At 41.7% G+C, this 12,603-nt stretch overlaps 3 protein-coding genes across 4 annotated transcripts; all 3 read left to right on the top strand.

Moving 5' to 3' along the window:
• The first annotated feature begins 1,715 nt into the window (after positions 1-1,715).
• rplp0 (ribosomal protein, large, P0) lies at positions 1,716-4,478 on the top strand. 2 transcript variants are annotated; one of them, XM_084032661.1, is made up of 8 exons: positions 1,716-1,831; positions 2,122-2,228; positions 2,341-2,516; positions 2,767-2,854; positions 3,380-3,526; positions 3,631-3,816; positions 4,009-4,149; positions 4,267-4,478. In XM_084032661.1, the coding sequence occupies exons 2-8, from the start codon at positions 2,175-2,177 to the stop codon at positions 4,423-4,425; spliced, it is 951 nt and encodes a 316-aa protein (XP_083888787.1). In that variant the 5' UTR covers positions 1,716-1,831; positions 2,122-2,174; the 3' UTR covers positions 4,426-4,478. The 2 variants fall into 2 exon arrangements, with proteins under 2 accessions (XP_083888787.1, XP_083888788.1); XM_084032662.1 differs by lacking the exons at positions 1,716-1,831; positions 2,122-2,228 and adding an exon at positions 2,230-2,248.
• A 1,687-nt stretch (positions 4,479-6,165) lies between these two features.
• LOC311024942 (golgin subfamily A member 7-like) lies at positions 6,166-8,923 on the top strand. Its single transcript, XM_084027556.1, has 6 exons — positions 6,166-6,264; positions 6,779-6,901; positions 6,996-7,148; positions 7,276-7,377; positions 8,004-8,062; positions 8,361-8,923. Exons 1-5 carry the CDS (start codon positions 6,181-6,183, stop codon positions 8,049-8,051), a joined length of 510 nt encoding a protein of 169 aa, XP_083883682.1. The 5' UTR covers positions 6,166-6,180; the 3' UTR covers positions 8,052-8,062; positions 8,361-8,923.
• A 657-nt stretch (positions 8,924-9,580) lies between these two features.
• r3hcc1 (R3H domain and coiled-coil containing 1) lies at positions 9,581-12,579 on the top strand (the record flags this gene model as incomplete). Its single annotated transcript, XM_084031624.1, has 8 exons — positions 9,581-9,585; positions 9,651-9,785; positions 10,509-10,646; positions 10,874-11,411; positions 11,600-11,775; positions 11,979-12,049; positions 12,136-12,231; positions 12,375-12,579. The coding sequence occupies 8 exons, from the start codon at positions 9,581-9,583 to the stop codon at positions 12,482-12,484; spliced, it is 1,269 nt and encodes a 422-aa protein (XP_083887750.1). The 3' UTR covers positions 12,485-12,579.
• Between the last annotated feature and the right edge of the window lie 24 nt (positions 12,580-12,603).

The following is a 12,603-nucleotide window of genomic DNA, read 5'->3' on the forward strand; positions in this document are numbered from 1 at the left end:
ACTCCTTAAAATAAGGGAACGCTTAAGTCATTTACAAAAAATAAAATAATTTATGTAGAAGAATGTTTGGCTTCCCTATCCTCTTAATTATCTCATGACCCCATGCATTTATTTTGTGACTGCTGAGAATAAAATGTACTACATGATGGAGCTCAGTATGTAGATTTGTTTCAAGTACATGCATGTTAAAATTCTAAAAAAAAAATCATCAAAACCCCACCAAACGACCCTGAAAGGACGATAGGGCAATGCAAGCCAACTGGCCTGCTTAAAGGCAGTAATTCAATACACCTGACAAACACAAGAACATGACAACACGTCTCTCCTTCGAGGAGAGCTTGTGACCTGAAGTCTGTGGTTCGTGAGAGCTCGGAGCTTGCCGGTTAGCTCAGAGACGTGCGGGCGGGTATCCAGAATCTCCAAGTATTCCAGGTCCTGCAGCTGGCGAAGATGTAAGAAATCGCTCTCTGGTACGTGTTCGTGGCGAAGTTTGAGGCTTCTGAGCTTTGGGAAAAGATGTGGGATTTGAGCTGTGTAAGCTCCCAAACGTGATGGCCAGGGGTCTATGTGAAGGTGCAGAAGATCTGGTACCTGCGATGCTACAGCTGCCACGTCCCCCAGGGACATCCCTGCAATGCACAGCGTGAGGCTGGTCACTGTGGCTGGAATGGAAGTCACATACTTCTTAAGTGGCGGGCCGTTGACCACGACCAGGGTTGATAGATGAGGAAGGTCACTCAGCCATGTTTTCAGTCTTTCCGGCACCTCCTGATGCGTGTGCCTGTAGAAAAGAGCAAGACTCTTCAGGCCAGGCATCAGCCTCATTGCATCCTCTGGTAATGAATGATCCATGCAGTCTATAAGTTCTAAACTGGACAAGACTCCGGCACCAGCTCCTCCGAAGGGACCACGTTTGGGTCTGGACTCGGAGGTATACAGTGGATGCACGATGGACAGTGAGAGATGCTTCAGCTTAGGCAGGCAGGCGAGTATGGAGTAAACCACATAACTAGTTTCTTCACAGATCCCCGTCTTATGACAGACCAGAGATGTAAGATTTGTAAACTGGGAGACAGCAGTAATGAAGCTATCCATTCCTGGGGTGGGGAACTTGACGTCACACACGCTGAGCTGGGTCAGCCGTTGGGGTTGACACACCGTTGAAGCGTCTAGCAACGTGCGACTGCTTCTAACAGCCAGACGCTTCAGGTTGGTGAAGTCCTTCAAGCAGGCGAGGCTCGCCTGGGAGCTTTGGTCCACCACCAGCGTGGTGAGAGCAGGAAGGGCCAGGGCGAGTTGTCTCCACAGCTTAGCTTTGGCGCCCCTCATCACCACGCTGGTGACTTTTCTGCGGCGAAGAGTGGCCCAGAAACGACTGTTGTAAGAGCCGCATTGAATCCCCAGAACTACTGACCAGTCTTTCCAAAGAGAACGGTGGTCAACAAGTTTTTGGAAATATTTGCAGGACGCGCGGACGCTAAACTTGTCTGCCGGTGACAGATATTCAAAAACGTGTAACCAGACATCTGCCGGAAGCTGTAGCGCCGGCGCAGCCATCAGATAGGTTAGCTTGTTGGCTAACACTTGCGCTCATTTTACAAGCTACGGCGGCATCCTGTTCGAAAGGCGGGAACATCACTGACGTTACGTTACGTGGTTGGTTAAATGTTAACAAGGAAAGAGATAGAGGGTAGACGTGATTGACACAGCAACCGACCAATGGTTGTTCAGCTGACTCCCATAGCTGCACTGTGATTGGTCAATGTTTGGTATATATGGCTCTCGCGCTGTTTCCTTTTCCTCTTTCTTTCACGCGACCCTTTTGACCAAGGTAAGGTTTGCTCTCGCTCTTTCAGAAAACAAAAAAACCTAATGGTTTTGTAAAACTGTGCCATACTTATATCTTAGTTTGACTTTGTGAGACGAACGCTTACGTTATCAATATATTTTGTCTTCAAATTGTCTGTAAATTCACAGTGGTGAGATTTAATTTAGCGCGGCCTGTTAGCGTGTTGCTAGCTTGCCCTTAGCCGGCTAACGTTAGCTGTCGACCACATGTCGGGCTGTTTCATGCAGATTGTTTCTAACGCACTTTTCTTTTTTTGTTTTCGGTTTATGCAGGTATTACCTTGTCTTTAAACCAGCTGTTTAGCGATCCTTGGAACACTGCAAAGATGCCCAGGGAAGACAGGGCCACGTGGAAGTCCAACTATTTTATGAAAATCATCGTAAGTAGGGCCTGGCCTACGTAAGTTTATATTACATAATTTTAAATTATGCTATTATGACATTTTTGTAACAACGAAATGTATGTAACGCACACATTTTGTTTGTCTTTAGCAACTTCTGGATGACTATCCAAAATGCTTCATTGTGGGTGCAGACAACGTCGGCTCCAAGCAGATGCAGACCATCCGTCTGTCTCTGCGCGGCAAGGCTGTGGTGCTGATGGGCAAAAACACGATGATGCGTAAAGCTATTCGTGGCCACCTGGAAAACAATCCTGCCCTGGAGAAGTGAGTTTACTACCCCCACTTATGTTGCCTTTACCAATTTTTGTATAGCAGGATAAGTTACAATGCAGCCAGTGTAGTACTGCTTTGTCGTTCCCCCTGCAAACAATAATCTGTTTCCAGCTATCCCTGTCTGTCTAGTCCTCCTGACAACCAGGGACGCAAGGTTTCAGACACGTGTCTATTACCTTTTTATTTGAAGAAATTATTAACCACTCATTTGTCTTTAACAGTTGGTTCCATTGTTTGACAGGCTTCTGCCTCACATCAAAGGGAATGTGGGCTTTGTCTTCACAAAGGAGGATCTGGCTGAGGTCAGGGACCTTCTGCTAGTAAACAAGGTGAGCCTAGAGATAACTTATAGGAGTGAAAGTACCTGATGTATAAAAGTCTAGTGTATCTGGAATTTTTGCAACTTTTACCTGTACTTGACCGTAGAAACGGGGTGGAGAAATTATGCAGTTGTATCAACTGCATTTAAGTTAACTCCATGTATTAAAATACAGTCATACATGCTTCAGTGGTGACTTGATGTGACCTGTGACAAATGGAGTTGCACTATTTATAACAAAATTGCCAACTTATTAAGCATCCATGTTCAGCTGTTTAAAAATGGAAACAATTTGTTTGCAATTGTCCAGTATTGATTGACCTCAAGATGCAGGATAAGTTACAATGCAGCTTGTTTGGTGCTGCTTTGTCGTTCCCCCTGCACACAGTAACCTGTTTCCTCGCTATACCTGTCAGTCAGCATCCCTAGACTGCCAGGCACGTATGGTTTCAGACACTGCCACTAAAGTTAAGCACCCAGCTGAAGCCTTTACACAGCTCTGGTGTGCCATACTAAAGTCTCTTTAATACCCCAGGTACCTGCAGCTGCCCGTGCTGGAGCCATTGCCCCTTGTGAGGTGACTGTGCCAGCCCAGAACACTGGTCTTGGTCCTGAGAAGACCTCCTTCTTCCAGGCTCTGGGTATCACAACAAAGATCTCCAGGGGAACCATTGAAATCTTGGTGAGTTGAAAACTATTATACAAGTTGGTGTCGATGAAACGCATGGATGTCCAACCAACAGATGAATGTTTGCACCAGTAATGAACAAGCATTTCTGTCCCCAGAGTGATGTTGGTCTTATCAAGACTGGCGACAAGGTTGGTGCCAGCGAGGCAACACTCCTCAACATGCTGAACATCTCCCCCTTCTCCTACGGGCTCAACATCCAGCAGGTGTATGACAATGGAAGTGTTTACAGTCCTGAGGTGCTCGACATCACAGAGGATTCTCTGCATGCTAGGTTCCTGGAGGTGAGATGCTGTGCTTTTTAGAAAAATCAGTTTTGAACACTTATACTCTATAATATCACCAGCCATGTCGGGTGTTTTGGGATTGCAACGGAATTCTCCCCTGGCATGTTAATTGGAGACATCATTAAATGACTCCTTTTCAAAAGTGTGCAACAGTATACCTAACTTTGCTCTATAACTTGTGATTTTTAGGGTGTGAGGAACATCGCTAGTATCTGTCTGGAGATTGGCTACCCAACTTTGGCCTCTGTTCCCCACTCTGTCATCAATGGCTACAAGAGAGTCCTGGCTGTCGCTGTAGAGACAGACTACTCATTCCCCCTGGCAGACAAGGTATGCACATTAAATCTTCAATACTTGTCCCATGAGTTGACATGTTGGATAGAATTTAGTGTTGAAACTGTGTTTTACATCGCCAGAAAACTTAACATTGTATGTTTGTCTTTGTAGGTCAAGGCCTTCCTGGCTGACCCAACTGCTTTTGCTGCTGTCGCAGCACCTGTAGCTGCTGCTGCTGCAGACACTGCTGCAGCTCCAGCTGCTAAGGAGGAGGTGAAGGAGGAGTCTGAGGAATCTGACGACGACATGGGCTTCGGTCTGTTCGACTAAAACTCGGAACAAACCAGATTTGAGTCTTAACACCATGATTCAATAAAGTTTCAGCTCAATCTGCCTTGTGACTCTTGCATTACATTTGCATTACATCAGTTGCATGTTTGAAAAGCAGTGGGATGAATGTACAGGTAAATCAAAGTCTTGTCAATTAGAAGTTGAGCATCCTTTAATGGGTAAAATGGCCACGAGCTGGTAAATGGTGATGCTGAAAGTCCTACTATAGGCTGTCTAAAAAGGTTACAAATGTCATAGTATTGAAAAAAATAATCTGGTCTTTGTAAAGCATGTGTATAAAAGGTCGTAAGTAGCACTGAAATCACTAAGTCGGTTCAGTATGCCTAGTCATGTCTACAATGGTGAAACAAAAAAATCTTAAATCGAATATCTACAAGATGGTGTTAAAAAAAAAAAACATGGTATGTGTAGGTAATGGTATGTGAAGTATTGTCTAAAGGTCACAAGTAATTTTGCGTAAGTGTCAAATCAATGTTGAGGACAGTCTAAAGTGCAAAATTTTTAAAAAGTGGTGGAACAATATCAGTCATGGTATGTAAAGTCACAGTAATGAAGTATTAACGTCATTGAAAGGTCGTTTGCCTAAAAAAGCCATAAAAAGTAATGTTGAAAAAAGTCATGTAAAATAAATCATGACAAAGTAATTGTCGCTCAACAAAGTCCAGACTCTTCTCTGTTCTGGCGCCTCAGTGGTGGAACGAACTCCCGACTAATGTCAGGACAGCTGAGTCATTTGCCATTTTCCGAAAAAGGCTCAAGACTCACCTGTTCAGACTTCACCTCGACTAGCATGACCCGCCCCCCCCCCCCCCCCCCAAAAAACACCCTTACCTATAGCACTCTGATCGTAGCACTGTTGCTCTTGAACTACTAGTTTACTCAGATGAGGATTGACTAACACTTGTTCTACTTTTAGCTCTTTATCGGCAATGATTCGTTGTGGTTTCCTTGTTTCCTTTTGACAAATGTACTTATTGTAAGTCGCTTTGGACAAAAGCGTCTGCTAAATGACCTAAATGTAATTGTATATATATCACAAAAGTCATAAAAGTCATAGTATGTCATTCAAAAAGTATAATCGTATGTCTAACATAACAACTTATGACATTCTATAATACTGTTTTTTGACTTACTGTCTAGTATGACTATGATTTTTACCCCCTTATGTACTATGACTTTGCCTGAGTTTTTGACACGTTATTCTGTTTTTCTACATATTAGGACCTTTTATGCCATTTTTCGGCATACTATGACTTTTTATGACATACAATAGTCTGAGGATTTTTTCGCCATAGTAAATGATTTTTTTTGTTTTTTTTTGCTTTTGGAAGGGAGCTTGAGCAGCCCTTTTCCAGCATGGTCCTCCTGCGTCTTTTTCCTTTTGTAATTATTTTTGAAAGATGGATCTTTCCCCTCACTGATAGGTGAGTCAAGAACATTGATCAATTTAATCACGTTTTGCTTTATTTTTCTGTTTTTTTTTTTTAATGGACCATCATCAAAATTGAAACAAAAATCTGAAATAACATGGTATGTGTTTTGTATTATCTCGATTTGGAAAAACTAAAGCCCCTTTGAGGATTTGTCCTTGTAAATAAACTGTGAACACCTTTTGAATCAAGAATATTCGATGAAGGCACCTGTCGCATAGGAATGCATAATTTAAAACTATGTTACTCCTCGTATGTTATTGCGTATCACTCACTTTATGCAAGACATTTTATTGTGAAAGCAATGCACCGGAAGTCACACTGGGCAGTGGAGCTGGTGGAGCGTAGATGCGCTAAGGCTACAGGGGAGACGTCCACTATGGCTGAGGTAAGGGTTTTTTCACAGGGCGGGGGGAGATTTTCGATTTTAAACGTTGACATGTAGTTGGATGCCTACATAGTTAACGTTCTTACAGTGATGTATTGATTTTGATGATGATGAAAGGCTAACATGCCAGTTTTTCCAGCGGCGTTGACGGGCCAGCAAACGTAAGCTAACGTGTTATTAGCTAGCTAACATTACTCCATAGGCGGGTCGTAGTTTTTAATATTTTTCAATAAAATGATATCGTACTATGGTCATAATGTCTTACAGTAGCCTATATTACCAGTGTCAGCATAATATGTGTGTTAACTGACATCAGATTACAATAATGCACATAGAATGATATAGTTGTCGTTGCTATTAGCTTGCTAATAATGGAAGCTTATGTAACGCGAGCTAAGGCTTTAAAGTTAGTCGAAGAGCTGATTTTCGTCAGTTTAAATGTTGCTAGCTTTACAGTAGGTTCTCCGACAGATATTCTTCATGAAATACGCCTGAATGTTGATTCTTTGTCCAGACCCACAGTTTACAGGACCTCCAGCAGCCGGCTGTCTCCTCCAAGGTGTTTGTCCAGAGAGACTACGGCTCAGGAACCATCTCCAAGTTCCAGACCAAGTTTCCCTCTGAACTCGAGTCAAGGGTATGTACAGTGTTTTCATGGATGTTATCATTGTTGACGGGAAACGTACGTTCTTAAATGTCTTTAATATCTAAACTGTTTGTGTGATTTTCAGCTTGATAAGCAGCAGTTTGAGGAAACCATCCAGACTCTCAACAACTTGTATGCAGAGGCAGAGAAACTAGGGGGGAAGTCTTATTTGGAGGGCTGCCTTGCTTGTCTCACTGCCTATACAATATTTCTATGTATGGAGACACACTATGAAAAGGTAAAACTCTTCAGTGCTATGCTGTGTATATCGTCAGCTCACATTGTTGTCTCTGGTGGGTTGGGCAGGTCTACATATCAATGTGTGTCTTACGTGTGTGTGCTACTGTCTGTCTCTCTGTGTGCAGGTGTTGAAGAAGATTGCAAGGTACATTAAGGACCAGAATGAGAAGATATATGCTCCCAGGGGCCTGCTGTTGACTGACCCCATAGAGAGAGGCCTCAGAGTTGTATCCTTCACCTAACATATTGCAGTAGTGGGGTAGAAAATATATTTAAGTTATATTGATGTAAAATTAGGCTTCCTGGTAGGTTTTGGCGACGTTGCCTGGCTACTCAGTTTTTACATCTTCATACTCGGCTAGGTTATTCTTTGACGTGTGCCTAGCTTGTTGTTGGTAATGTTGAGAAACTAGCAAACCAAATACCCAGCCGAGTGTTGCCACCTCTTTTCCAATGAAAGTAGCTAGCAGGACTAGCTCCAAAATAAATTAAAAAAACCTAAATCTAGCAAGAAAGTCGCCCAGTTGGCAGCACTGATGAGCCACCCCCCAAAAATGATCATTATGAACATGTATTATAATGAAAGTAAAACAACACATGTCTGGAAGCGTCTAGTGATGCACATCTGTGATCGTAGATTGATGGCCTCATTAAAGTCCTGTGACAGCCACTTACTGGATTTTTAAAATAAATTTAGTCAGACCATCTGATTTATTGATTGCTGTTGGTATGTAAGGAGAATTTAAATACATATAACAAACTGTTTTTGAAGAAAAATGTCAACCCTAGCTTTTGTTACATAAGAAAATGTGCATGTAGCCTTGTGTATTTTCCTTAACTTGCCATCTTCTAGGTTGAAATTACTGTCTTTGAAGACAGAAGTATTGGGTCTGGAAGATAAAGAGCCTTCAGGTATGGATTCCTGCAGATGTATTTTGATGGACAGTCGGGTCCACTGGAAAAGGATTTCCCCAAAATGTCAGCCATGAAGTTTTTTGTTTTTTTTAATATATTTATTTTTTTAGCTGCAGTCAAATTGATCTCTTAACACTTTTAACTCCACCATTTGATAATGTCTGATAATTTAAGCAGGACACTTACACATTTACTACTATCTAGTAATTAAAACATAAAATAAACCACAACACTAGAGTCACATTGTCTACTCATTGCCTCATCTTACCGTATTTTCCTTTCTTTCTGTGTATAGGCTGATGACTCTGACCAGATACTCATCATCTTCTGTCTGGCAGCATACGATGTCCAGTTGTTCGCATCACCTGAATGGATGTATATAATTTTGAACTGATCCTTTTCTCTGTTATTTATAAGTACTCTACTGTCTGCCTTTCCTTTTATGTCTGTAACTGTGTTTTCTGTCTTTTTATATATGCAGTGATCGAGACCGTGCCATTGTGTTAAATGCAACTTTTTGACCATGGTTAAGTGATTTCGCTTGTTTGTTTTTTGAATACAATATAAAGTCAAATATTGTATAGTCACCAAGAGTAAAAGCATGAACTAGTATATTTTGAGAAATATCCATCTCTGTGTCATAGTACAACGTCACTTAATATCCTATTATGTTTCTTTTAAGATTTACCATATGTATTGCGAATATGTTCCCAATTTTAATTTCCACCACACACCACAGAAACCTTAAACACTCAACTCCACGGATGATTGCCATTATTGGTGTTTGATACAGTTGGTGTACTTTTCTTACAAATATTGTTCCGTTTTCTCTAAATAAATTTCCTGAATTATGCTGAACTTGTGTTTGACCTTACTTCAAATATCCGACTGCATAAGGCTTTGTTGAGCTGGAGCTGGAGTTTTTGTGTAGGAGTTGAATTAAAAAGCACAAATTTGGTTTGAATTATTACCATTGCTATATACATGTATATTTTATCTATGTATACATAACATTGTTTTTAATTAATAAATAACATTTATGGTTTTGCTAGTTCTGAGGTTTGTAAGAACTTTGCTTTTATTGTGAAGTCAGACCGGATATGTGTTGACTGCGTGAACGTCAAAAACGTCTCCTTCCGCAAGATAAATAATTAAAGCTAACCGCTGGTACCGCCTGCTGCTGCCGCCTGCGACCTACAGCGACTCACTAACACAACTCTCAAGTCAGAACATTAAATTCCACTTCAAACATAACGGTAAGCCCACTCGAATTAACTGCTAACAGCTTTAGCTAACGCCCGGTAGACTGACAATCAACTTGTCCCGCGTGCGTTGACGTTAACCAAAGTCGGCTAGCTTTGTTTTGAGTTGTTCCTGTGTGGAACTGAAAACGCACTATAACCAACTTGCTTTCTGTTCTACTGAACTCGAATTGACGCTGTTATTGAATGCTTCTAACCATGGTTGCTAGCTAACGTTACTGGCAGGTCATTTGCATTTGGCGTGCCGTTAATGATGATGTAAACCGTTGCAGCTAACGCTATGATAGATCAGTAATTAATTAACTTCACCACACTGCCCACAGGACCCGTCCTCCTCCTCTGGCCACCCTGGCGTTTCCATGTTTCGATGGCATTTATCTCCCAAAGCAAGAAAACATATTCCTGCATCTTGTCAAGGATGAACTGGAAACATACCAACAGAAGAGCATACACACGAGGTGAGATAACTTAAGGCTATTATGGCATAACGTAATTGGCCAGTTAGTCACGTGACTTAGTTAACTGGTCAGTTCTATTCTTAAGAACCCATTATTTTGCGTCTTCCTCCTCCTAAAGACACCAAATCCTCTAAATACTTAGGAATTCAGTTAGTCAGCCTAACCTTTGAACCCCATGTCAGACACAGAAACGGAAGACAAACATGGTTTTCTTATATCGGAATAAAGCAAAGTGTGTTTCATTAGGGAGTTAAATATTGTAGTCCATATTCATCTCTATCTTTACACACACAACATTGTCATTAATAATGCTGCAATAACTTGAAACTGTTCAAAAGAACAGAGCCTTAGACTATCCAACTCTTGATACCCCACAAGTAAATACTAAACTTAGAGACAGGTACTTATGCACTAATGTCTTTAAACCTGAACATTAAACCCATTGGATGCATTTAAAACCTTAATTTTGGACCTTTTTAAAGAGATGTGATTGCTTTTACAGTGTTTTACTTGTGTTTGCGTGTAACTGGCTGTTTCTAGTGTGCAGTTGCAAAAGAGATCCTGGTCTTGTTGTATGTAACCTTTATTTAATCAGGAACTGCAATTGAACTCCTACTATGCCAAATCTATTTTGAAAATATGTAAAAAATGAAGATGCTTTTACTGTCTAAGGACAATATGACCTTACTGTCGTTCTCTGACGCCCCCTGTGTCTCTGTCTAGTGTGCTCCTGTTCCCCCCTCTACCCAGCAGACTGCGATACCTGATCCACAGGACCATAGAGGACCTGCCAGAGCTCACCACCTTCTCAGTAGGGGATTGCTGGTGCCGTCGAGTGGTGGTCTGCCATTCTGAGCTCAGGTCCTGAATGTAGACAAGATCTTAGCTTTTTGATGTGCAATAAACCACTTAGTATGCTTAGTATGCACACTTTGTATATAGTATACATATAATACAAAAACAGGTATTTCTTGTTTTTTGTTTGACATCTCTTGCTTCTTAATCTAAATACATTTTTAAATGTTTAAAAATGTTTTTGTATCATACATATTTCTAGAATAATTTAAGACATTTGTGTTTTTCTGTAGGGGTGAGGTAGAGGAAGTCAGTGACTTGGAGAGCAACAATGGCTTCGATGAAGAGCCCCTGAAAAGCAGGGAAAAGATGGGTGGCAACGTCAAGACTAAATCTTCAAACCCATCACGAAACCGAACACCCAAGAGGCCAGACAAACCCCTTTACATGCCAAAGGCCGCTCGGGAGAGACTGTCCGTACAAAGCCCAGAAGGACACTCAGGGTTGGCCGGTCCAGCCTCGAGTAGTTGTGGCTGCATCAGCAGTTCACATGACTCTTCTTTCTGTTCCGAAACTACCGAAGAAACAAAGTCCTCATCCGCATTCAGGCAGGAATGTCTCCCCGGTGTAGCGGAGTGTATCCTCAAACATGATGCTGACAGTTCAGCACTTTGTCCTCAGGAAGAGAAACAAAAGTCGGTGCTGATGCTGCATGAAGCTGAGCCCCTAGTCTTGGAACAGCTTGTGTCCTGCTTCGGTGACATGACTCTGGAGAAGGATGAGAAGGGCGAGGGAGACATATGCACAGACACAGATGATGTAACTGAAGAGGTAAGCCTGCTTTTGTTTTGTTCCTTTTTTATTTTTGTATGAATACTAAATCTAGTCTATCTGATATATTAATTTGTCATTGCTCTGTCCTTTTTTTTTTTGATAGACATTCATTTTAAATAACAGTCATGTTGAAGCCACATTAGCATCATAGAGAGTAATCAGTTATTTTGTGTTTGTCCCATCAGATCAAGGCCCATCTGAAAGAGACTGTGACCGTTTCCATTCAGCATGTTCACAATGACTACTCCATTTATGAGAATGTGTGCCTCAGCCCGGAGAAGTTTGGCCACGTGATCGAGATCTATGACTTCCCACCTTGTTTCAAAACTGATGACCTCATGGATGCGTTCACTGACTACAGGTGCAAACTTTTCTACAGATCTTTCAGCTCTTCTCTTCTAGTTCAGGAGACCTCTGGGTTTATGTGTATTCATGCTTTATAAACTGTGGCTTTAGTTATTTTCTTCACAACAAAAACTTCAAGTTTGAGACCATGTAAGCAATTTTAAGATCTCAAACTGATTCAGCAACCTGACTCCTAAATGTCTTTCTGGTTTGTTGCAGTGATGGTGGAATGAAGATCGAGTGGGTAGATGACACGCATGCCCTGGGAGTTTTCTCCAGTGAGACGGCAGGTATGAGTCCTCACTGCACAATGAATGTGGTGCTGGGATTGAGGTTTAAAAGAAAAATATTACTAACATAGCAATGTAATTTGCAGCACTCCATGCCATCTCCATCAACCATCCAATGTTGAAGGCAAGAGCGCTGACTGAAGGGAGTAAAAAAGCCAAAGGCAAGGCCAATAAACGGGCAGGTAGGTCATTCACTGAAGTTATATCCGCCCTAAAGCTATTCCTTTATAAATTCTGTGGTATCTAGTATTTAGTTTGAGAGTTCATCTTTTGTTTAAACACTGGATGATGTGCATCAGATGGTTGTTTCTGTGCCATCTTCCAGAGTTCATCCAGCCAGTGAAGGAGCGTCCCAGGACAGACTGTGCTGTTGCCAGGCGGATGGTGACCAGAGCCCTGGGGTTACAGGGACAAGCCAGAGTGCAGCGGTATTGAAGGGAATAGCAAACGCTGTTGGTTAATACAGGTGAACGGACTAATGCAACTTAATAATGTTTTAGGCATTTTGAGATGCAGGAAGAATTGTTGAGTTTGCTGAGGAGTTGTTGAAACTT

This window comes from Eutrigla gurnardus (genome assembly GCF_963514095.1).
Source record: "Eutrigla gurnardus genome assembly, chromosome: 2".
In the NCBI taxonomy this organism is placed as follows: Eukaryota; Metazoa; Chordata; class Actinopteri; order Perciformes; family Triglidae; genus Eutrigla; species Eutrigla gurnardus.